General features: G+C 40.8%; 1 protein-coding gene across 3 annotated transcripts; it reads right to left on the reverse strand.

Annotated features, from left to right (window-relative positions):
* Window positions 1-25644, reverse strand: TECPR1 (tectonin beta-propeller repeat containing 1). Of its 3 annotated transcripts, none has more exons than XM_068422314.1 (25): window positions 25619-25644; window positions 22168-22400; window positions 20171-20353; window positions 19533-19655; window positions 18719-18841; window positions 17030-17204; window positions 16833-16933; window positions 15287-15388; window positions 14745-14890; window positions 13353-13879; window positions 12361-12461; window positions 11248-11403; window positions 10561-10710; window positions 9771-9928; window positions 8355-8482; window positions 7962-8064; window positions 7190-7286; window positions 6708-6787; window positions 6323-6379; window positions 5005-5179; window positions 3802-3937; window positions 3356-3448; window positions 2519-2625; window positions 1954-2073; window positions 1-1710 (listed from the first exon to the last, which is right to left on the reverse strand). In XM_068422314.1, exons 2-25 carry the CDS (start codon window positions 22396-22398, stop codon window positions 1669-1671), a joined length of 3414 nt encoding a protein of 1137 aa, XP_068278415.1. In that variant the 5' UTR covers window positions 22399-22400; window positions 25619-25644; the 3' UTR covers window positions 1-1668. The 3 variants fall into 3 exon arrangements, with proteins under 3 accessions (XP_068278415.1, XP_068278413.1, XP_068278414.1); XM_068422312.1 differs by having other exon boundaries at window positions 12361-12500; XM_068422313.1 differs by lacking the exon at window positions 25619-25644 and adding an exon at window positions 25438-25533 and having other exon boundaries at window positions 12361-12500.
* Between the last annotated feature and the right edge of the window lie 445 nt (window positions 25645-26089).

Consider the following 26089-nt stretch of genomic DNA (forward strand, 5'->3'; position numbering starts at 1 on the left):
TACATGTAATAAAGTTATTTATTTGGACAAGATACTGTGCAAGTTATGCAAAGCCTATTACGATAATTGATGCAAACATGTCAGTTATAGTACTCCCAGCAGGTATGTATAAACCAGAAATCTCTAATCACATATTAGATCAACAGGTTTTTATAAACAGCAAAGCATCTTGAATCTTCATTCACATTTGGACTTGGAAACAGTGCTTTTCTTGGCATTAAAATACCAAATATATTCTTTAAATATGTGCAAACGTAAGTTTTACTTCTACAAATACACTCCTGAGACAACACCACACTGCTCACCATATAAAAATAACTCCATCTACAGTCACACACAGAGAGGAAAAATTATTGTAAACTGCTGCCAGGGGAAAAACGGGTGCCTTCCTGAAGCTATTGGGAGAGGCTTTTTCAGCACTTCCCATGGACTGCATTTCAAATAATAATTTCACATCACAGTCCAACTATGATAAGTAAAACAGGAAAGAAAAAGCTTTTTTTGAGAATAAAAAGTGTTTTTTTGTTGGAGAAGGGATGAATCAATCACTTACTAAAAACAAAGAGCAGAGCTTCAATCTGAACTCACATTATAATATACATTGGCAGACTCCACTGATACCAGTAAAGGTGTTTTGTATTCCCACCACTGTGAAGTCAGAATCTTATTTAAGACCTCCTCTTGTAATTTGCAATGATCTGGAACGCAGCCCAACTCCTCAAGTGTCTAGTGCCTTCCAACCCCATTAGGCAGGCATCTGTATACCTCAATTGTCACAGTTCCAGTTAAGATGAAGATAAAACATGATTTACCACCATTTGGACTGACAATTTAGAGTGAGACTTTTGTCACTGAGTCAGACTGAATAGGACCGTGCTCTCTACAAAGTCTCACTGAAACCAGTGGTTCCACTTCTTGATTAAGATATTGCTCATTGTGAGCAAAGATAGTAAAAACTGGGCCTTACTGGTAACTGCACCCTAAGCTGAGTTGTACAGAATTTAATTTTACTGATGGGAGCAAGAATAGCATGACCCAAGCTACCTGCTTCTGTAAGCAGGACTCACATGAACAGAGTTACGTGCATGTATAAATGCTGGTACAATCAGGACCAGTTGTTTGCCTGTAATTCATTTAAATTGATATGACATCTTAATCTCTGCTCAAATACAAATCTGAAGAATAGCGTGCAAGGTGTGTGAATATTAGAAAAATGTAGGGAAGTGAACTGTAATATTCATAAAGTAGTAAATGTAATGATTATCTGCCAAGATATTCACATTTGGATGGTTGTGTAGCAGTTATGGTAAAGGGTCAGAAATACATGGTGGCTAAAAAGCTTGCCTGCTTTGACAAAACTATTGGCTCTATCAAGTCACATTTTACGCATGATGCAGTAGAAGAAATCAGTATTTAAAATACCCCATTGCAAATTCCAGTTCAGTATAATACCTTAGTAGCACAAAAAGGTCATGTGTTTTTCTCTAGGCAATCAACATTCAGTTTCTTTTTAAATAATACTGGCTACTGCTTGTTTGTAACATGTAGATGGCAACAATGTAACAATTAACAGCATTTCTGTCCAATTCTTGACTTTCACTGACCATCGGAGGGGTTTCAGTGTTCTGTTTTCCCTTTACTCTCCTCATCTTCTGAATTCTTTGATACTTAAGCTGCATTTCCTCTGACTGTAATGTGCTCCCATCCACCCTGTAAAAGATTGATAAAGAAATATAGAAGGAGAAACATCACCCTGCAAGTACAATATCTGATGTGATGCTTTATGTGCACTACTAGTTTTATACTATTTATTCATGAGAAAAGTAAGCCTGTTCTGGGTAGAAAGCTTTAGGAAGTTGGCCAGCTGGAGCAGGATGGCACTGTCCTTCCTAGGCGTGCCCGTGGGTATTTGGATATACAGCTTTTAGGCAGTACTATGCCGCCAGCACTTACCCCAATACCATAATCCCATGTGAGGCCTTTAGGCCTCATTGGCTGAACACCAGTCCGATGGCAGACCGTTCCACGGCTCAAACTATGCCTTCCTTGCACTTTGTCAGCTATCACCCAGACCTCAAGAAAGCAGAGAGAGGCAATAAAATGTACTCAGACGTGAAAATTGAAGTCTGTTTGACCACTTTCAGAAATTAGTCTTGATCTTGAATAGGCCAAAACTACTCTAATTTAGTCAGAGAGACACCCAAACAAACAACTAGATACAAGTGTTTTAATTAAAACATTGCCAGATAGTAAGACTTGGCAGGAAAGAGATTAAATATATAAAATAGCCTCGTTTTAAAAAAAAAATTTAATGAGGCTTTTTACAGCAAAGGGCTGGCTGTATCACTGTTTCACTGGCATGATTTTTGTCTTGCTCTCAGGATTCCAGCATTTAGACAATCACCTTGTGGAATAAATAAAGGTAAACAAAAATAATTCTGAAGAATATTTAATTACAAAAGTATGTTAAGCATAATTTTTAATAAACTAATGAGATACAAGGAAGGTTAATACACACCTGGTCCAGGGGCCCTACAGAGATTTTACAGATATTATTTGAAACATAATCCCAAGTAGATCCTTGAGGGTAGTCTGGTGTGATACCTTCCCGGTACCAAAGATTGCCTATAAAATAAATAGTCCTGGTTACAGCTCAGGATGTCTGCTTTGTACAAAGTGCTATAGTCAACAACATAACAAATCAGTAGTTAATACTTTGTGTTCTGTGGCAATGCATTATGGTTTTCACTAATGTGTTACAGTGAAGGACAATGAAGTTCCTACTTTGGAATTTGTATTTCTATAGTTATTCTTTATAACTTTTCTGGAAACCAGCAAATACTTTGTTTTGTACAATTTATTGGGGAAAAATGTTCATATGAAGAACTATGCACTACAGAAATAAACCAAATGAGATTAAGATCTCTGAAGGAGACTGGTGTTAAAGGCTTGCTTCTTTTACAAAAGGATGATTCATGATTTAACTTGCAATGATTTGCAACAGGAAGGTGGTATTCTTCAGTTTTGCATGTTCTAGGGTTTCAGACAAATCCTTCCACATAATCTCTTCTTTAAGATTCATCTATCTCTTCCCCCCACCCCGAAGTAATAGCATAGATGCTGGATTGTTGCTATCTAGGGCACTATCAGGTATAACAAAACCCAGGTCTTCAAAACCAGTAATTAAGTGGGCTGCCTACTCCATCTCTTTGAATAATGAAATATTACTCCTTTTGGAGCAACTGTAATCTGTTTGCAGCAGCTCTGACTTAGCCTCTCCTTTTTAAATCAATCTATCTGATGTATACTGATTTATTTTTTGTAACGTTGGTAAATAATTTTTAAAAATCCTTACCATTTATATCCAAAACAAACACAGACATTCGTCCTACTGAGACTTGTTTTAGCTTCCGTTTTCGAGGTGAAGGAATATGGTACCAAGAGTCACCTAAAAGTCAGAAATACTTGAGTAAACCATTGAGAAAACAGCATTATGTATGATAATATATAAAATAAGTCTTAGAAATGTCTGCAGTTGAAATACATAGCTGTGCAAGAAAGCTGTGAATGACATTACACTTAATTTTTACCAGCTTGTTTTTAGAAACAAACACTTTAAATCATGCAAGTGAAGAGCAAATTAACTGCTATAATTATCATGAGTATTATTCATATGCACTGTTTGCACAGCTATTGGAAAGGGCTCTGCTAAACAGATTTGTCTTTTTCAGACACAGCAGTGTAGTCGAGCTTACACAGTGCATAAGATGAAGACTGTACTAAAAAAGTACAAGTACTCACCTGCAGGTTTTTTTGAGGACACTGAACCCCGATAGAAGGCAGAACCATCTCTAGCAATACCCCAGACTTGGTAAAATGCTCCAATTGAGATGGAAATGAAGGGCTGATCTGCTCCCACGTGCAGCCACGATGTTCCCTAACAAATCATGAAGATGAATTGTGAAGCAATGGTTAAAAACTCCACAACAAAATATCAATTATTGCCAAATGGGAAAAAAACCTAGATAGTGAAAAAGATTCTGAAGAATAATTCTTACACAACTTTACAACTGAACAGAAAAAAGGTCCCTGATCTTCAAAGATAACTGGATATATAACTCTCTGCAAATAGCTATGTTGGACAGTAACAGGGCCTTTCTGTTGAAATCACTGGGATTTATGCACCTACGTGTCTCTCAATAGCTGGGCTAGAGCCTTTTTTTTTTTTTTTTTATAATCCCTTGGCTTTGATTACACAGAACAGTAGTCTCACAAAAATCAACTGATATGGGGCTTCAGATTCCAGACACAGTATTCTGGTTCTTGCTGTTGCAGCACCTTACAGATCTGTGCTATTGTAACTGATTGAAGGGGAAGAAAAATTTGCTGTTCAGCATGTCTCTATTACTAGGAAATAAGTATTCCTATAGAAGTTACTGGGACTATTTGTTCCTTTCTGCATACTTTACTGGACATTCCTTCATTATTTCTGTCCCAGTCCATAAAAAAGGTCAAATCTGTAGGTTAGTCCAGGCCTACCTGTCTTAAATGAGTGGAGTCAGTTCCAGGCCCAGAAAAGTCAATGACAAACTCCTACTGATATCAATGGGCATTAGATTGGGACCATACTTCAGAGATATTCTACCCCTCAGCAGTTCATTTAAATGGGATACATACATTATCAACAATTTTAAAAAAAAAAAAAAAAAAGGAACTAAGCTATCCGTGCAGAAGATGGAAGTGCTTCACAAGATATACAGGGGCTGAGAGCCTTCTGCAAGTGACATGGCACGAGCTAGATTATGCAAGAGAAGCGCTATTGTAAGAAATGTGGGCAGCAAACTGTGTTACAGTCAATGGACAAGGACTTTCAAATCTGGGACATAAAAGGGAAAAAAATAACAAGGTGCTTTGAGAGAGGGCACTGCATGATTGTGTGTATGTACTTGCATAATTACATTAAATACATCAAATAAGGCAGTAAAAACAAACAGTGAGCCTTACAGATGGGTTTTGCTGTGTCACTCCAAGCCTGCAGAGCACGTCTCCTTTGTCACTGATTGCCCACAGTGCTACTGCTTCTTCATCGTCTGCATCTGAACTGGGAATTATGGAGATGTCCCACAGGGTAACAGGAGGCACTTCCAGCCATGGCCCGGTGGTGACTATCTTACATTTTCTGAAGCAAAAAACCCCCAAAGCCGTCAGAAGTATGTACCTTCTATAACTTAATGTTTCCTGGTCCGTTGTTGACTTCAGTGCAAATAATCCTGAAGTTTTTTCATTAAGTAGGTACATTCAGTGTTAGTACTTTTAATTTGAAAGGGGTTTACAACAATCATGTTTTGTATCAGGTTTTGCATTTTGATATATTACTTGATTTCTCAAAGCTTCTGTTTTTAAAAAAAGTTACTTTATGAAACCAAGGCCACCAAAGAAGTCTGCAGCTTGTGGTAGACTGCTCCCTAGCTCTCTAAAACTCACTGGGCAACAGCTGGGTAATGAATATTTGACCCCAAGCTGAGAATCCCACTGCAGAGAGAACTGCACACCCAGTTCGTTTCTTCCTCTGTCTTGGTTAAGGGAATCATTTTACAAGTAGTTTTTTGGTGGAGACTATTAGAAAGTTATGTAGCATTCTGAGGTAGGCAGAGATAAGGCAGCTTGAAATTAAAGAGTTAGAGGTAGGTCATTCTGGGAATTTATGTTTTTTTGTGTGGAAACTTCAAAGAAGTAGTGCTATATATTAGGGGAAACCATGTTAGATTCTGTCATCCCAACAGTAGTTTCCCTGTATGAAGAATATCCTAAAAAACTCAGGACGTTCTTCCTTTCTCCAGTTCTGAAAAACTGGATCCAGCCCTTAGCTGTTCCCTATTTGTTTTCAATTTTCAATTGACAGTTAAAACCAGAGGAAATGTTTAGGCTTGAGGGTGTTGCTCAAGTTGCTTCTTTTATGTCAAGTCACCATTTTGAGTGACTGGATGGTGTTTTGTTGCACATCCTGGAGCAACAACAGTTTGATGCTTCAGGACCTTACTTCAAAGATTTTTGTCCAAGGGCCAAAACACTAGCCTTGTAGCCTCAATAACAAACAGAGCAATGTGTAACTACCTGTATCTACCTGTGAAGGCTTAAAATTAAAGCCATAATGCTAAAGATCATCAGCTTCTCTATTGGAGATGGGTTATTTACTGCAAGTTTCTTCACTATTGCATTTGTTGATTGGGTGATGAGACTCTTCCCCTCATAACTAAAGGGAGACTTTAAGGAACAGTTAGCATTCAAGTTAAAAACATTTATTTATATATTAGTTCCTCACCTTGCCCAGCGCCTCCGTCGGACAAAGTCTTTCATTGACTTGTAACCATGGTAGGACCTACCAAAACAGATTTAAATAGGTGTTCATGAGGATGTCAAAGCATCTCCAATGTCAGTGCCAGTGTGAGAGCACTGTCTACGTATCTGCCCACCAGACATGCCTGCTGAGTTTAAAATGCTTGAAACTACAGTTCGCTAAGCTCACCCTGCTGCCCTACCTCCCTGGCAAATTTCAGTGTTAGTATCCCCATACAAAGGGAGAAATCAAGGCACACCTGTCCCTGTTAAAGCACAGTTAATGTACAAAACAGCAAACAAGAAGAAATGAGGACTTAAGAATGGCCTTTCCCTGCTAGGATTTTAGGTAGAAGAAGGTGTCTCCTTACGCTGGAAAGTCTGCTGCATACTGCCAGCCTTCCTCATCAGTTCCGCCTGGAGTATTAAAATCAATATACCAATCGGATACCTATTGTCAAAAGGAGACAATAAGAATAACAAGCACAATCAAGACCTCATGTATAATAATAGTAACCTCTTCCGCTATTTCCCTTCCACCTTTTGGAGTGCAATGACTTGGCAGAAACCTAGTACTTGCAATATAAATTTATACAGAGGTTCCCAAGTCTTTTTAATTCAGTTGAAAAGGATTGGAACAGAAGTCTAAGTCCTACTAAACAAAAAATCCCGCTCAATGCTTAACATTCTTTTTTTGACTGTGGAAGATTATCGCTATGGTATAAATGGGGAAACCAAGATTAAATATTACAACAAATCTAGGAAGAAAATCTGGGTCACTTGAGCCCAAGTCTTGTGCCCTACTTGCTAAGCCTTGCCTTCTTAGTAAAAAGACTTTTAAGACAAAATTTACCCAAGACCACTGTGGAGAAGGAAGCTTGGTATTGTTTTTTGTACATTCCTGCCGGCCAGATGCATCGCTCCACATGTATCTGTCCGTGGGCAGACCTCTGTGGTGAAACAGTGTTCAAGGAATGCAAGGTCATTTACATCAGAGAATTTAAAAGGTGAGGGAAGAAAAGCCTATTTGTAGCACTTCCTACTTTCATACACGAAACAGTTTTCCATCATAAATCTCTGTATGTAGAAATACCACGTGAGTGATGAGGATAGCGGGAAAGAATCTGTACAATTGCTTCCAGTTACACCAAACCTGAGGACCATGTAAACTTTTCTCTGTAGAGTGATATTCCTCACTACTATTTAAAATTGGAAGGTGAATCCTGAGCTTCTCTGGCATAGACACCAATATATGTGAATGCTTTTTCAATACTTCTGTTCAAATATACTATTCAAGGACCCAATGTATTTAGCACAATATGTATATGAATATATAGATCCTAATAAGAACTCTGCCTTAATGAAAGATGTTGCAAGTAGGCACACTTTGTGCCCTCACAAAGCACAAATCTGTAATGTTTTGCTACAAATGCATTTTGAATGGACAATTACAAATCTAGAAAATTGAGAAACACTGCTCCTTCCATCTCAGGTTAGCAATAAATGTTGGAGGAGACTGAAGACACAATAACTAATAACTATTCTGAAAAGCTTGAGCAAACCTCATTTCATTTGACAGTAGTAAAAAATTACAGTAAAGAAATGCAATAAATTGAGTAAATAACCTGCTGCTATATCCAGTGACTGGGTTCCACCGTTGGTTCTCATAGATGTAAAGACATTTCACATCTGACTGTGTATAAATGTTATCAGCACTACTGCCCAGTCCTGTGAGAAATAAATGATTTGGATTATAGTAAAGCTAAACCTTAAAGACACTACATTTTAAATTCCAATAGCCACAGTAATATTGCTGATTATCCTATTTCTCACTCTTCAGCTGAAAATATAAATATAAAACTGCAATACCAATTCCTTCCCAATGTGTGGCCTGTTCACTGTATAACCCTACATGTTAGTTAGGCTAAAGGAAAGACAGCTGAAATAGCTTGAACAGCTGACCCAGTCAGGAAGATAAGTAAGATATGTGCACACTGCAGTAGACCAATTGTCCATACCTTGAATGAAGCCACCTCCATATCCACCAGTATAAACCCAAGCTGTGTGATCATCTCCTATGCCCCATACTACGCCTCGGTTATTGCACTCTATCAGTTGAAGATGACCTCCAACTTGACGCCAAAACCTGCCAGCAAAAGGACAACATTTTACATTTACTCTACACCGCATCCATCACGAATGCGTGCTTTCCCCTCAACAATCTTAAGGACGCGCAACTTTATATGCTTGTTTGTTCAGCCTCTGTACAACCTGTAAATGAAGGCCGTTGCCAGTTGAAAGCATTTCCCTCTGAACAACTAATGAAAAGTTAGCTGGAAGGAACCTGTCTGCCTCCACTTGGAATTTTCAGGCTTTGAAGTATTTTACTGTCCTTTTATTTTATGGCTTGTATTTTTTATATATATATTTTTTAAACACTAGTTAGGATGATCTTGCTAGAATCTTTACGTCTTAGTGCCCATGAACTGCCTCAGCTTTAACTTCATCCTCATTTTTTTTTAAAATCTGTGACTTCCCTTTATCTAACAAGAAAACAAATGATTTATACATTTGCTATGGAGCTTGGTATAAACAAGGGCTTTAATTCTTCCTATTCTCCTAATCTTTGCAGGTTAATCCTTTTCTGGGGCTTTACACAGCCAGTTGGCCATGGTACTTTTCTGGGGAAGAATGGGGAAAATAAAGAGATTGCAGAGGAGTATTTTAGTTATCAGAATGACAAGAGATCATCTAGGTCACAGATTCCCCCAAACTATGATGCAAGAGCACAGCAGCTTTGTGATTTGCCAGATGGTGAAAGTGCTCTGCCCTGAAGGAAAAGGACTAAAGGATTTCTCAGGTATTATTCAAAGACACTTTGTGCAAGTAACTTGAAACTGGGGGTATTGTTTAAATTGAAGATTGGCCTTTAACCCACACGTTCTGAGGCTGGTATTTTTTTGCTTGAAGAGTTTGCAGTACTATAGGTTCATAGTTGTAATAGAAACAGTAAAGGAACTGCTCCTGGACTGTAGTGACTATGGAGGACTGAGAATTTCACATTTCCTGACTCAGATAAAACTGAGGCTCAAATTACATTACAATTACAGTGATTAGGTTTACTTTTAGTCTAGGCCAACTCTTAATTTAAATAATTATGGCATTAAAGATGCAATAACAAAAAAATGGGATCTCAATGAGAAAGGCTTTTGAAATTGCATGAATAGCTCCAGCATCTAAGAATTAAAATATGATCTGGTAAATTTCTTCAGATGTACTTATGACTATGAAGGCAGACATTAACCTTGTCATTGACAGACACCCGCAGTGTACTATACACTCCAGCAGCCCATCAAAGCCACTGACTTGACATGAAAGACAGTCTTTGGTGGATGGCATCCCATGCAGGAAGAACAGCTTCTGAAACCTCTTACATTTGATCACATGGCATCAGGTGTGGTCTGGCCTCCAGTTCAGGACTTGGCTCACTAACAAAGATGTCTCCTTTACAAGTAACTGACCAAATGGCATGGTGAGAAGGAGGACCTTGAATCCGTCTGCTTTCACAACAGGACATGTTCAGCAAAGACAGCTACAAAACAAGAAGCAAAGCCAAAAGCTTCCGTTTACAGTGAGAACAAAAATTTCCATAGATGCTTCAGTATTACAAAATGAAGTTTTACCTTTGCAGGTTCTTGCAAATCAGCAAGTGAATTAGCAGCTTATTCTCAAAGGCACTGGAATTCAGTGTTTTAGACATTATTAACACAATCACTGGAACCAGCGTGGTTTGCAGTGTCTGATTATTATGAAGTATCTTTCAGGTTTTCCATTGCTTCAGTGTATATACGCCTGCCTGCCTACACGTAAGACTCGCTACAACAGTGAAAACAGGTTAACAGTTCTTCTGTCAGTGCAGAAGAATAGACTGAATTAAACTCCTAACTCATTTGTAGCCTGATCTATATCCAGACATAGGAAGGGAAGGAAAAGCAATACTGGTTTTAGTGTGGATAACTGCAGCATCAGAAAGCGTGCAAACTCCAAAGGACATAGGAAGCCTCGGGTACCTCTAAGTAAGTTTGAACAGACTTTTAAAATACCTAAATTGTACAATAGGTAAGTACCCTAGATACTGTAAATGTAATGCTGAGATTACAGAGACTAGCTTTGATGTTTTATTTCAGATATTGTCAACATGAAATGAAAAATTCACAGAATTACCCAGTCATGCATTTCTTGCTCTGTTGAGGCTGCTAGGCGGATTGGCCACCGCTGCTCCGTCCTTTCAGGTGTATACAGTGCAAATGAATGTTTGCCTTCATCCAGAACTTCAACTACAACAGTGACTTCATTCAGGAATATGTGGATATACTAAAACAAGAGAAAAAAAATTTGTGACTAAGGCAAACTCAGACATACTTTCCTCAGTGCCAGCATTTTTGCACTTCAGGACTATGAACGAGGCATTCCTGCCAAGGATAGGTGCATCAATTCTGCATCTGTTCTTGGTGCAGAGGGAATGGGGCTCAATTTCCAGTCCTGCAGTAGCTCTGATTCATATTGCCCATATGCATTAACCCTATTTATGAAGACCTTGGCCAGCCAAGCTTGGCTCTTTTTTTCGCAACCAAGAACATTTTGAACTTCCAAAAGAATTCCTAATTGGTGCAAAGCTGATGGTTTAAGCAATGTGGATGGTTGCTGGCTGGGTATCTCTGACATAGCGTCAACATAGCTACAGCTTAGAAAAGCTTGCAATTTGCTAGTACCCTGGGCTACATTTGAATTGGTTCCCAAAACCGAGAACAATAGTGTACCATAATTTGCCTCCCTTAAGAAAACTGTTTTCCCTTCAAAGGTTTTACTTTGCCAAATGCAACACTCTCAAGGGTCTCAAGCTGAACACACCTTTTTCTCCTCCTGATGCATGTAGTAGATGAACAGGATGCTGTCGCGCATTCCATCGCTCCCAGTGAACTGCTCAAGTGTGACTCGAACATCCATCCATTTATAAGGCTTCCAATTCCTCCACCATTGCAAGGTCCCAGTTTTAACCCAAACTGACTGCAAACACAAATTTACAGGAGTAAGGAAACTGCATGACTCTTCTTCTTTCTCCCAAATACTATTTTTTGTGACCACAAGAAATCTCTGCTGCAGGCTAGTCTGTATCATATCAGTTAATTCTGACACAGAGCATACCAGCGTGTTCAGGAAGCTCAAGACAAAATGAAAACTGACAAAACTGGATAGAAAGGTGCTGAAATAGCATGTGTACATCAGTATTAACATTTTACCTCTGCAAGAATACAGCAGCACACAGATACTAATTGACTCTAGTCTGCTCCTTGTTATAACACAATTTCTGTTTGGACTTGAAAGGCTTTTGACATAATCTTCTTAAACTCGATTAGACCCCTGGACTTCAAGTGTTTTTAATCAAATGACTTCCAGATGTCATTTGGCAATTAGCAAGGAAGGGACCAAAAATGTGAATGAATCTGAAAAGAGCCAAGGACTCATAACAAAGGGAACATCCAACAAAAGTGCTGCTGTTTAAGTGCTGCTATTGACGTTTGCATCATTGCTTTGTTTATGCAAGTTGCGTGAATCCTTTTACGGTTGCAGAGGGAAAGTTCACCTACTTGAATCACTGTTTCAATTAAGAAGCCTCATCTTGTGGTGGAATAGTTCATGCAATGTTCCACTGTTGCAAACATTTCTCTGTGGATTTGAGGTTTCAGTGTACTCAAGTAATGCTGACCAATGCTTCATTTGCTCCTATACAAAACTATTAGCTAAAGTTTTTAGATCAAGATCTCTGCTCCATGTTTGATAAGCTGCTAGTTTCCCCCAGGGAGCTTAGACAGTGATAATCCAGGAAAGTTGTCATAGACAGAAATAAGAACAAGAATATAAAGCTGACAGTAAGTTCAGATCAGTACATCGGAAATGTATTATTGATGTCCAGTATTGATAGATGGGTTTAGTAGACAAGAGAGAAGTGTCCTCCTTGCTTACCTGCTCAATAGCCTGTTCATAGTGCTCAAAATTCTCCAGTTCCCGCTTTATCCTTCCACAGAGCTGCTGAAAAATCTGCTTTCGCCACGCTGCTGTCTGTGCTGGAGTGATAGACAGAGATTGCATAAAGGACGACAAACCTAGAACAGAACCCAAACCAATAAACTCTAGTGAGCTTTGAATACAGTTCTGTGAAAGGTAAAACACAATGCTGCTTTGAACACTGGACTGGATCAACCCAGTCTAACGTAATTTTTCTAATTATTATACTTCGGCATCAATGTATTACAGCCAAACTTTGTAAATGATGCATAGAAATGGGATCACCAGGTGATTATACAGAATCTTTCAAAGCTATAACCTTTGTTGGGAGTTTTGTCACTGAACTGCAAGATAATTAGGTAATAGAATGCATTAAGAGTTATACTGTTATTAAATACTGGGATGCCACAGTTCATGGTTTATTTTGAAAATATCATTATATTCCACTGTCTGTCAAGAATCTAAATTCCAACTCCATGCAGTTATCGGCTGGGCTCGGATTCACAATGCCTCTGAGTAATTTCTCTATCTTATCCTTGTCTCAGTAGGAATGGTAGGAGCAAGGCACCTGCATCCCTCAAGAGAGCCCTTTTCACTACTTTCAGTTACTATTCACTAATATTACTGGTTTTGCCTGAAGTTGCAGTTTCAGTGCAATTAAAAATGAGATGCAGATCCAGAATAGATTATTTTACAAAATTTTTAGAGAAACTCAAGAGAAAATATCACCTTTACATTTAAATATCTCAATCCCAAAGTGCTTTACAGCTAAATACATGGAGCACTATCCTCAGACACGGAGTGTATTAACAAATGGCAATAGGAGTAAATAGGTTATCAGAAGTTTTGCGCTATGGTTTTGTTCAAAGAAACCCAAACCAACATTTTTCTTAAAGAGTATATTGAACTGTGATTGGGAATTAGCGTTTGTTGTGGTGACTGGGCAGTACCTGATGGAACAGTGAACCATTTCAATGGGCTATGCAAATGTACAAGACAGCCTCCCCCAGACACCCAGGCCCACTGTGGGTGCTCATCGGCTCCGTCCTGTTCTTCAGCTCCCTCCGAGAACATGCCAAGGGAAGACAGGATGGGTGTTTCTGCAAAGGTGCTGGTGGAGAGGACTGGATGCTTTTGGGCCTCCTTCAAGTCAACGTTTGTCCAGTGCAGTTCTGCAGAAGGATTTGGGTTTGTAGAAGATTTATGCATTTCAAGATTAGCTTTCTCATTACTAGTCGAAGCAACAGTGGTTTCTCCTTGATCTGAGTCCAGAGGATCCACAGCAAAACTTGCATGTATTTCTGCTGTCTGGTTGCCTGTGCCATTACCACTGCTGCTGGCTGCAGCTCCCATCGGGGGAGTGTTGGCAAGGTTCATGGGTACACTTGGAAGCTCTGTATCAGAGGAAGTATCCGTATCACCCTGAATGACCGCGTTCGTTTGGTTCTGAATATCATCAGTAAAGAAACAGCCAGCACTGAAGGACAAACAGATAATTCATTAACTATCATTCAAAGCATTATAAATTAGCAGAGACCTTAGACCACAGACATACAGGAATCGACCTAGCGTTTCAGCTTTAGGAGAGAAACAGCAGACTTCTTTTTTAAAGGTCAAACTCTATCGCCAGGACCAAGAGTCTAATACAAATCTGGCAGACCAGTCTAGTAAATCTGAAACATAGGAAGATATTTCATTGATCTTTTCAATCAATTGGTGGTATTTGCTGCTACAACTCTCAGGAAAACATGGACGCGACATTCACATTTTCTGGATATGAAATAATGAATAGGATTTTTTAAAGCCCATTATTAACTTTATAATTTTTGTCTTAGCCAGAGAGGGCTTCTACTCAAGAGCACACTCTGACTCAAACAAGTAGCTTCTGCAGCACTCCCAGCTTCACTGGCATGTCTTGCACAGCCAAGAGGCCAGCAGTCAGCGTGGAGTTACTGATTTAATCTCTCTAGGAAAGGAAACATACACCAACACTCAGGAGACGCATAATTCCTAAGCAGAGTTGGCACTCCTTCATGATATTTCACAGGTAATGTGTTCTCTATTAGAGACTAGTTCCACATAGTGATAGTAAAGCCCAGAGAAACACACTTCACTGCAAGCATGCAGTGAATTCCAAAGTGGGAGCTTCAGTTTCTACTCTGAGTGCAACAACTGCTGCTTACTGTTAATTTTAATGGCAAAAAACGCAAATGCTTTGTGGTATACATAATGGTTAGAGATGCTTTCCCCGCTCCTGTCTGTCCCATTTGAATGTAAAGAAATATCTCCTAGCATTGAAACTCTTGGCATACAAAGTCTCAAGCAGGTATTTTGCTAAGTACCTGACCAGACTTGTTGAGCTCCCAGTCTGAGATTTGTCACTCTCTCGGCCAGATACAATTTCTTTCCATGTCTTCCCAGTGAGCTCACTTGGTGTGACACCTTCACGAAAATAAATTGCTCTGTCATTGCGGCCGATTCCCCACACCTAGGGAAGGAAAGGGCTTGGTGAAGGAAATGACATGGAATGCAGGTAGATACCAGCTACGAAAAAGGTGCAGTGGTAGAAAATTCGTCACAAAAATCTGCTGGACACAGTATTTTCCTTTTGTGTTCTTCCTTAATGCTGATACTGTAGATGCAGTGTAAAATTCTGTACCATCAAGAGAAAACTGTTTGCACCTCAATGTGCCGTACAAGAAACATGCTGACTATTATCTTCTGGTGAAGGATTCAGCCATGCACTCCTTCCTAGCAGTCCAAGCACATGGAGCTCTTGTTCAGCTGTCCATATTGGCACTGCTGACAGTCCTTGCCACATGTAAATACTGCCTGTACAAAGGGGAACATAAATACCCTCACAAGTGGCATACAGCTGTCTTACCTGGTTATTTAAGCCTACAGTTACCATCATCATTTCTCCAACCATTTCAATCCAGCTTGTCCCACAAGGATTATGTGAGTTCACTCCTCTTCTAAACCACACCTAAAACAACAACAGCAGAAAGTCTAAATTTTTGTCCTTCTGCATTAGCAGGCAGACATCTGGAATTTAGTTTCTTTTGTGGATTAGTTTTAATCTCTAATACTGACTTGCCACATTGCCTTAATAAGTCAACTTACATCCTTGGTTCTTTTTCTTTATCAGGTGAAGAACAAATAATTCTCTTAGTAGTACCCAGACTTTGTGTCCTTGTGACCAACTACAGCCAGAACAGCCCACTGTTGTTTGTTATGACTTCCTGTGACAGAGTTTGCTTCTCTGTCACTGGAAAAATAATTTCTATTACATGTCAACTGTAGGCTATTTTTGGTGACTCTGAATGGACTTCTAAATAGTGTTCTTGTGTTCAAACCCAAGAAGCAGGGCTGATGGGGGGAACTGTCACAGGAATCTTTTCAGTGGTACAGCTCTTTAAATTGTCTCCCCTTAGGTTAGTTTTTACCAATCAGAAAGTATCTGTGGGCTAAGTACCTGGAAAAATATCCATCTGTATTTAGCATATGGTCATATAGTGGCCAGGAGCTACTTTAGAAGTTGTTGATTGAATAACATAACACAGTGTACTTGACTGTGGCAGATCTGAAGAAAACCATGCTAGCTTATCTACATTTATTAGAGAGGTTTTATTTGGCAGATGGAGCAGGCTGGACACAGTCTGTTACCATGGCTCAGCTGACAAATTACTCATTAAACAAGAGTAACTCAATTACTTAAAACTGCTATACATACACAGAATTCATCTATGTTTTTGCAGTCAGGATGAAGGGATTTGGTTGCTACCAGCACAAGAGCACTCTAGTATATTCTTTAAGACTCCCTGCGACTTGATGATCCTTATGGGTTCCTGCCAACTCACGATATTCTGTCATTCTATGATTCTAAGTTAAAACCCCAGCAAGAAAGTAATCACACATACAAATAACAGATATGTCACAATAAATACAAAAAAAGACATTAAAAGGCTGATGAAGAGAGAACGGTTACAGTAGGAAGAGAAAAAACCAGGATCATACAGAAAAACGTACATGAAAATATTCCCCATGCTGCTTTTGATGTAACCTTCAGGCCATGTGGAGACAAGACTGAGCAGCTAGAGTCCCTTCAATTTTGATGCTTAATATCCCTTAGAAGTAGGCCCCTTATTGCATCCCCACAACATCCCCACCCACCTACCACATCTGTTTGACTTGGGTTTAGAAAATTCCTTCCAAGAGAAAAGGAGAAAGTCTCCCTTAAATTAAATGCAACTATGTGTATCACAAACAACAGAGTATTCCCGTAACAGCAAGGGGGACTGGAATTCCCCAAACCATGGGGATAGCGAGTTCAAATCACTAACGTTTCCTATGAAAGTTACATGCCTGTTTGAGAAAAGCAGATACAAAAGTGGAGAAAAAAAACAGAATGAGAGCATGACACCTCTTACTTTTCTGTCTTCTGTAACACACCACACCACATCAACACCCACAGAGACGTGCATGATCCCATTTCCAAAGCTTGGAGACTCCACAATACTCCAGGAAATTCCTGCAAGAAACAAAACCCAGAAGGTATTGTAGGTTAGTTTCTTATTCAACACTATACAAATCAAAGGGGCTTCCAGCTAAATTTAACAAACTTTACCTTGAGGGTTATTCCTATCAATTCCTTCTCTCACAATAGCTTGCCCTTCCAAAAGAGTTGCCCAAAGGAGGTCACATGGTCCACAGCTGATCTGTACAACTTCACTAGGAGTGGTGATAAAGGACCACGTGGAACCTTCTGGATTGTGATGGCAGACGTTTTCTCTGTAACATACCTAGGCAAGTTTATAAAAAACAAATAAAACTTAGAAAAATATCACTACAACAATGAAACCACTGAGACAGGCATGAAGACAAACTGGAAAGAACAGTCCTCCTTTAACAACAGGATGTTTTTATGCAGTGTATGCATTCTGACATTTAAAGGTATCTTTTGGATGTTGATTATACAGTAGCAGACTATTTCCTTATGTACTAAGGGAGGAGGCTTTTCAACTGGCTAGCTTTTATCATGGAAGTGAATCTGGATTGGGTAGAGTAACCTATTGCTACAAGTTCTGTGTATATTTCAACATTTAAAAAACATTTCAGTGTATTTCAGGGCATGTTATATAAACCAAGAATGAACAAATACATAAACGAAAAATGTTACTGTTAGATGATAGCCTGACCTCACTTTCACTAAACAGAGCTTGCTGCAATATGGGTAAAAAATTCCATTCTCTGTGCAGTCTTCAGTGACATCCAGTCCATTTGCTAGTCTTGGTCGTACTGTCTGTGCACTTTTCTATAGACCACAGTCAAAATAGGAAGGTCAAACATAGAAAGCATCCTGCGGTAGTTGTATGAGTGCTCCAAAATATGACGCTGAGTGCTAACTCCTTGTATTTAGAAATACTTTATTTCTCTGGGGACTTTTACTTGGGAAATGAAAGCATTTTACAATGTCAGTCAAGTTAGCCTGTAGATTGGGATGCTTGTCACTTATTACTGGGAAGTATGAGGCACTGGGAGTTTTATTTTAAAGAGTTTAACCATGATTGGTTGCCTCTCCAGGCAGTGCCAAGTGTGACTGAAATCTCAGGCTATCTGTTAAAAGTATTAGTTTCTTCCCTGTGAGACTACAAGTTAGAAATTGTCTAGAGACAAAGGAGTGTCAGATACATGCTGTAAGGATGAAGGAAAGCAAGAATCAACTCTTTCCAGCCCTGAGCAAAGGAGGAGAGACGTTACGGTAGGCCTAAAAACAACAAAAAAAAAAGGTGTATAGTTTTCAATAGAAAATAAACTGAAAACATTCCAGAGCTGGATTCCACATTGCCAAGTAAGGAGGTTACCATTTGCTGATCAGTAAGTCTTAGAAAAACATTTTGTAAACTCTTTCTTGAATTATTCCTGACTCTCCACCACAGAGACATGGCGTAACCCCTTGCAAGAATCTTTATCAAGTTTTAAGGCTCCTTCTCTTTGTTACCAGTGCCATAGTCTGCATTCTGGGCATTCTTCAGAATATAAGACACTACTCAGCCCAAGTTTTTAAGATTCACCTATTTATAGAGGTTTGAGGCTTCCATAGAACAGCAACCCTATGAGATACTAAGCCTTTCCATTTACAACACAAGTTGTTAAATAATGTAGTCCCAAAGCAGCTTTTACATCTTCTGACAGATGCACAAACAGCGTATTTCCTTACCAGCATAAGACAGTAACAAACCTGCCTTGCTTTAAAAGCATTTAACTCCTTTTCAGTAGTAATTTGTATTAGAAAACTTAGGGAACATGCACATACCTTTCCTCGTAAAGAAACTGCCCATACTGATAAATGGCCAAGAGGCTCATCAGTGATTTCCCATCCTCCAACAGAGATGTCATTGAAACAGTTTTGCAACACATCGTAACAATCTGGTATGATCTGAAGCAAAGAGAAGGAAGATTGGGAAGAGAAGAACAAACACTGCAAATAGATAGCTGATTTGGCTGGTGGCCTAACTTCTTTCTTGCGGACTGGTGTATGTATTGCTTACTAAAGTGCCTGAGCAGGGAGATTCTTCCTCTCATTCAAGGCTGCTATATACAGAGAGAGGAGAAATGCTGCTGAAGTGGCACAAATAAGTCTGTGTTTCATCCCCTAACTAAAGGCAATTTTTACTCACAGAACAGTGCATACAGATGTTCTTTGAATTGGAAAGCTGGAACATCACAAATTACAATTTTTGTACATTCTTAGAATGAAACAACAATTATTAAAGAGCAATTATTAATACAGATAAAAGACACAGCTGGTGAACGATGCTAGACCAGTGCCACCTTGAAAGACAGTGCTTTGTCACACAACCAAAGGAAGTTAAAAGGTTTGTTTGAAATTTGCAGAGGAGCTGAGCACCTATCTCCAACTGCTTTATCACAAGATTTTCTCCTTATTACCACAGGTTTCTATGAAAAAGCCCAGCCTTCCATTTATGCTTGCAAGAATTACAAGTTGGAAGTCAAGGAATCCTACAGAGCAGTGATAAAAAAAATAATTTCCCTGCACTTATAATTGGTTATTTCAAAAAATCAATTTATTTAATATTTTAAAAATATTAAAAAAAAAAACACAAAACCTTTGCCCAAACGTCCCGTGATTTGTATCTCCTGTATCTGATCCACCTCCTGCGTCTGACATAAGAATTCCATTTCTTATCCGTTGTGTAGGTGCTGGGGAAGTCTAAGGCATAAGTCCAGCCCTGCAAACAGAGGTTTTCTTTTATGAAAATCAGGACCAAGGGGAAGCTTCAAACTGTAACTCAGAGCAATTCTGCACAAGAGTAACTCTTACAAATAGAAGTCACTGTGCATGTCTCAACAGCCCTGATTAACAGATCAGCTAATTCCATTAATGATTTACGAATAACGTCCAAATTCCTCTGCATGATACACACAGAACAAACAAGACACAGTAAAGCATTTTACTTTCTTCATAGTAAAGATCTTAAATAACAGTGTCATCCAGTTGCCAGCATTTCGTGGCCTGATCAAAAGAAAAAAAGCTTCTATAGAAGCTCCTATAGACTTCAAAAGCCTTCAAACAAGATCCTTCCTTGTGTGGTATTGTAGTTGAGCTATTTCCCAGAAAGAAGTAACTATGGGAAGTTAAGTGCCTCTTATTTTTACAGACCTTTTACACTTTTATAAAAGTGCCTTTTATTTTACAGACTAAGGATTCCCAGAATAGATCTCATTTTTGGTATTGTTCACCTACCCCTTTCTCTGTTGGTTCCCCTTCAAAATTTTCATCCACATACCAGTCAGACTCCCACTCCCAGTGTGGTGAAGGCAGTGTGAATTCATCGAGCTGCTGATGTTTCAGCCCGCTCACATCACTCCACTGCCAGCGGTCACTGGGCAGTAATTTCTCACAAAAGCCACCAACTGGATTCCAGCGCTGCCAGAAATAATAAATAAAATATTTTATATGAGATCACATTATCTCGTTGTACATCTACAGGGTCCTAGGGAGTCATAAATGATACATGTCTTTTTTTTTCCATAGTAGAAGAGGAGTAAGTTCCTGGGATGAATGAGAAAGTGTTCATACTATAAGCCCCTAGCTAACACAGGCTTCGGAGGAAGCTTTTTTTAAGTATCAAAGAAGGGCTGACCGCAGAGCTAGTCCCGACCCAGTCATTTTCAGCTACATAAATAGGAACATCTGATGATATATTTTACTACTAACAGTGCTTTTTTCTTTAGTGATGTGTGGCACCATGATACTGCAGCATTAGGATAATGCTGCATCGATGGCCTTGGGATCTCTAACCTACTCCCCGTGAGAAAGATGGCTAGCATCTTGCCTGGACTAGAAAAACAGCGTAGCTTCTGTGCCAGAAACTGTGTCAAGATAACTGCATCAGTAAATCTTCCTTGTATCTTATGTTATACCAAGAGTGGGGGTTTTTCCCAAATCTGGCTTTAATCAGTTACAGAACAAATAACTTGCTAGGGTTTTCGCCAATGCAGCTGTGATTTTTCTTTTTTTCCCCACACTCTTATGTACTATAGAAATACTGGCAAAATTTGTCATATAATACTGTCTTACATTTTAGGGCATGTGGAAAATGAGTGGTTCAAAATCATTCTATAATTTTAATGCAGAATATTACAAAAGTAATATTATTAAATAATATTACTAACTAATATTATTTATATAATAGTATTATTGTTATTATTAAATATTACTAAATAATATTACTAAAATAAAATTTACTTTTAATAGGAATCTGGCTAAATCGCTTTGCACATTAGCTGTAAACTATTGGAGTTTAATTTTGTTGTTGGTAGCTCTTGCAGAATATTTCCTTCTGTGCTTTCTAGTATTTTGTTTTCCATTTTTTCATAGCCTAGAACAAACAAACCGAAAGTTTTAAAATAACCAATGAAATAAAATTTAAAGTTTTGCATTTTTAAAGAACATGTTACCTAACAAAAGGAACATTCTTAAATGGCTGGAAAGTTGTAACAATGCTAAATAATGTATAAAATTAGTTTGTTGTATAAGTTAATGTCTTTTCTCAATTAAAATTTATTCCATTACCCATTAGAAAGTAGAGAAATGTGCTCAAGAAAATCCTTCTATTTCCTCTCTCAAATAACTTTTGGTTAACTTAAAAACAAAATAGATACATTTCCTTTAAAATACTATTTTAAAGACCTTTTTTTAAAGTATGTCACCCAGGAAGGATCATCTTAATAACTCTTCTATGCAAAAAAAGCTGGAAAAATTGTACTTCAATTAAGAGTTATGCCTTTATTAGACAATTCTTTGAAACATTAAAAAATAGCATTTTCTTAAGAATAATACATTTTTCATAATGTATCTTTGTTACCTAGAAGTTACACCAGTCATTTTCTTAAGAGGATTGTCTATTTGTCACTAAGTAAAGGAACACATCAGGTGAAAAGGCTGAATGTTCCAGTCTGAAATGTCCTGCATAAAACAGGCCGTAGTACACACTGGCGTTGCTTTTGGTGACAGCAGGGAAGTATAACCTTCCTTTGGGAACTAAAATATTAAAAGAATAACCTGCTGTTTGGCACATACGTACTCTTCAGAAACATCAGGTAAAAAATGAAAACAAATAAAACCAAACAATCTTCCTGGGAGAAGAACATGCAGAGACAGCTCATGGACGGATTTGCTATCATTCCTTTCTGACGACCGTGTGGCAGTGTCACAGAGGCACCCTTCACACGTCATACCTGATTCTCATAGGTTTCTTCCTGGTTCCTAATAGGAACGTCACCCGAGAACACGTAGGTATATACTTCGTCATCACAGGCTATTCCCCAGCAGCACTGTTTGGCAGCAGAGACCCGTTTGAATTTCAGCTGTGGGTCCTTGCAGAGCTCCCAGTACTGGCCAACAGTAGACAGAGTGTAAACTCTCCCAAAATTGTCAACAGCCCACAAAAGGGAACTGGGCATGGCCATGTCTGAAAGGCAAAAAGCAGGTATTAATGGAAATGACAGTTTTAAAAATTGGATCTTGAACCTACTGTAGATCAGTCCTGCTCTGAGCCATCATCAGTCAAATTGAATAAAGATGTAAAGAATGATTTTTTTTAAAAAGAGCCCATGCAAAGCTGGCAGCCAGATCTCTTTCAGTCAGAGCTGTGCAGTTACACCTCTTAGACAGCTCTGAAAATCCACGTGAAAAACCTTGCTACCAGCACACTATTGTCTATCCTACAAGAGCTCACAACATTAACAGGACAGCTTTGGCAGGCTGAGGACAGAAGTCAACACTGAACTGAGATGAAGGAGCACAGACCATTTTATAGCAGGCAGCTTTGCTCTGAAGAGCTGGTAATGCTGGTGGTGCTACACACACTGCTCATCTCAGTTCCACAAAGCCGTAACATCTTACAGTATCTCCTCCTCATCCTCCTCCTGGTGTATACCAACATAGCTACACAGGTACAAAGGAAAAGATGTGAAAGGGAGCTTCTCCATAAGCACACATCTAGTTTGAATCCATGGACATACTACCTGCCTCTGCCAGGAAACCTCTTTGCAAAGCATTCTGGTGACCACTTTGGGATCTGTTCCTTATTTAATATGCATAGGTGTGATACTTGTTTAGGTATACATAGAGCATGGTTTGACAGCAGAGACCTGGTTGAGTTCCATTCTAGTTTTATCACTTAGTAACCTGCCATTTTCTGGGCATTGCAGCCCTACCCTTGGAGGGGTCAGCATTTCGTGTGAGGTGGGTGAAAGCCAGTCCTTTTAGAAGTCGAGAAAAGGCCAGCATATTTCTGTTATTTGGCCTTCTGGGTGCCACTGAACTGAACAAATTTCGTTTGTTCTGTATGTCTGACAGTCAGAACTACTGATGAGTATTTTGAACTTTGCCTCCAGTTCTATTAACTGTGCAGTGGGGGACCAGGAGGGGAAAAGTAGAAAAGAGGACTCGGATCCAACACAATGAAAGAAAAGATGAATCCTTGCTTGGAGTCAGCATGGAACACTGCTGCTTCGTGGTCAAATGGCAACTGTGCTTTCAACGCAAGAGCCTAAGGAGACTTGCCTGCCTGCTTTCTGACTGATAATAAGCAGGGGCACAGAGGCACTAACTCGTACGGTGTATTTGAATGGCAGAGGTGAAACTGCGGAGAATCTAGAAACAGCTACGCCAGTTGTCAAAGAACAGCACAGTAAACTCCCAGGGGATCCCAGGGAAGATGTTTCAGAATTCTTTGATTCCTAGAACTGCTGCTGGTAAGTACCTAAAGTCCTGGACCTACCATGTGAATAACAGGCAACAGTGAGAAGAAAATTTATAGCAGCAGGGAACAAGAAAGGCCAGGGGAAGGTCACAAGCAAAATTCTATTAGTTGTGGCAGCTATAACGAATCCTCTAGTTTTGACTTTTTTTTCATTGCTGCTGGGAGTATGAAGGCATGTGTAACTGCCTTTGTCTGCTCTTGGACCAGGCATTTGTCTTCTTCATATCCTGCCTTTCTACGCCAGTAAAAGTAGGATAGTACAGAAGCACATAATATGGAAAAAAATGGAACAAAGTGAAGATGAGGTGAAAATTATAATGCGTGTACCACTGGGAAAATAAAGGCCATGGAAATAAGCCTTTCGGTATTAGCACTTGAAAAGCTGCCAAACAGCCTTTGTAACACAGGAAAATGTTATCTTAAGGAACCAGAATGCCAGCGAGTCTGGAGTAAAGGAAGCATTACGGATAATGCAAGGAGGGCGTCTACCGAGCCAGATAATAAAAACAAGTGATGCCTGGGTGTATTAAATGACAGCCAGGCAGGCAGAAAAGTACCTGAAACAGATCAAAAAAAGGTAGTGAAAGTTCCAAAGATTGTGAAGTTAGGCAAAATATAGATGGGACAGAATTAAGGTAATCCAGGCAGACACAACTGGATTAAAATACTCAAGGCAGCCAGGGTAAGTGAGAGTTTCTGCATATTCTTTCTTCTGAACTTTTGAGACAAAGTGTTTGGAGATGCATGGGAAAATCCCCAAAACATCTGGGATTATCAACTACTTTTTCAGACTTCAATTTAGGCCCTTTTGCACTGGTTGTGCCGCAGAAAATGAAGACAGATGTTGCTTGATTTTGAAGGATGCTCAGCGCTTGTGGCTCACGTGCATTTCAGTGAATGCAGAAGTTGCCTAGTATTCTCAGGGGACTGGAAAAAAAAAATCAGACCCACACCTGCTAAATTCTTCCTCATCCCTTAACTTAGCCAAGTAATTTCTGATAGAACTAAAACTAAAATGAAGATGATATGTTGTTAATTAAAATTTCCAGCTGCCTGGCGTAACACTGCTACAGAATTAAAAAAAAAAAAAATCGCAACTCCTGGCATATTATAAAAGTAATGAAGCTCCGCAGGAGAGAGGGGGCGTTCCCCTGCCTTCAGGCCGTGGCAGGATCTCGTGTGGGTGCCCGCGGGGATGAACCCCCACGGGACTCACCGTGCTCCCAGGCAAACCGCGCACACACGAGCTTTACCGCCGTGTCAGACGGACACGCCTGCCAAGCTCATCCAATACCCGCATACAGCCGCGTACGCGCTGCTTTATACCCGCGGGGACCTCGCAGCGCGTTACAAACTTAACGAAGCGTCAGAAACGCCCGGGAGCGATCCGAGGCGCAGAGAGCGGCGGGCGCACGGTGCTCCTCCGGGCGGGCGCTAAGGCCAGGTCGGCTTGAGAGCCCCTGCGGCCCGGGGACCCGCCTGCGCGGGGCCGGGGCTGGGGAGCCCCGAGGCCGACATGGCGGCCGGTCCAGGCACCCGCTTTCCCCTCCACCCCCCCCACCAAAAGAAGGTGGTCGGTTGCGGGCAGAAAACGAAAGCGGGCAGAAAACGAAAGCGGGCAGAAAACGAAAGCGGGCCTCTGGTGGCGGCGCAGCAAACCCGCTGCCCGAAAACGCCCCGCGGACCCCGCGCACACCTTCCCCGGGGGCACTGCCTAGGCGGCCCCGCTCACCCCGCTCACCCCGCTCACTCCTCCCGCCGGGGCGGCGGGGGGACAGGGACACGGCCGGGACTGCGCCGGGCCCGGCGGCGGCCCGAGCTCCGGCCCCGCTGCGCTGCCCTGGCCGCCCCACTGCCAGCAGCGGGACAGCTGACAGCAAGCGGCTCTGCCCGAGTCCGGCCCTCCAGGGCTCGCCCCTCACCTGCCGCCCGCTGGCCGCGCCTCTCCCCGCCGCCGGACGACACTTCCGGCGGAAGGAGCCGCCGCACCGCCCCCGGGCGGCTCCGCAGCGGCGCGGAGGCAGCGGCCGGCGGAAAGCGCCGCGCCGCCCCCGGGCTGCGCCGCCGCCATGGGGCGGGGAGGCGCCGCGCCGCGCGGGGGCGCTGTGTCCGCCCGGGGGAGCGGCTGCGGGGGCAGCGCGGCGGGAGCGGCGCGGGGCCGGGCCGGGCCCCGCGGGGTGCGGGCGGGCCCGCCTGGGCCCCCGGCCTTGGGGCCGCGCCGGGGCCTCTGCAGCGAGCTCCAGGGAAAGGGGCTCTCGCAGGCAGAGCCCGCCCCTGCGGCCAGCCGGCTGCGCGGGGAGGGCAGCGGTTACAGTGAGGAAAACCAGCGTTTGCCTGAAGCGACGTTTACTCGTTACATCAGGAACGTCTCGCCTGAGGCGTGAGGAAGGAGG

This window comes from Nyctibius grandis, chromosome Z (genome assembly GCF_013368605.1).
Source record: "Nyctibius grandis isolate bNycGra1 chromosome Z, bNycGra1.pri, whole genome shotgun sequence".
In the NCBI taxonomy this organism is placed as follows: domain Eukaryota; kingdom Metazoa; phylum Chordata; class Aves; order Nyctibiiformes; family Nyctibiidae; genus Nyctibius; species Nyctibius grandis.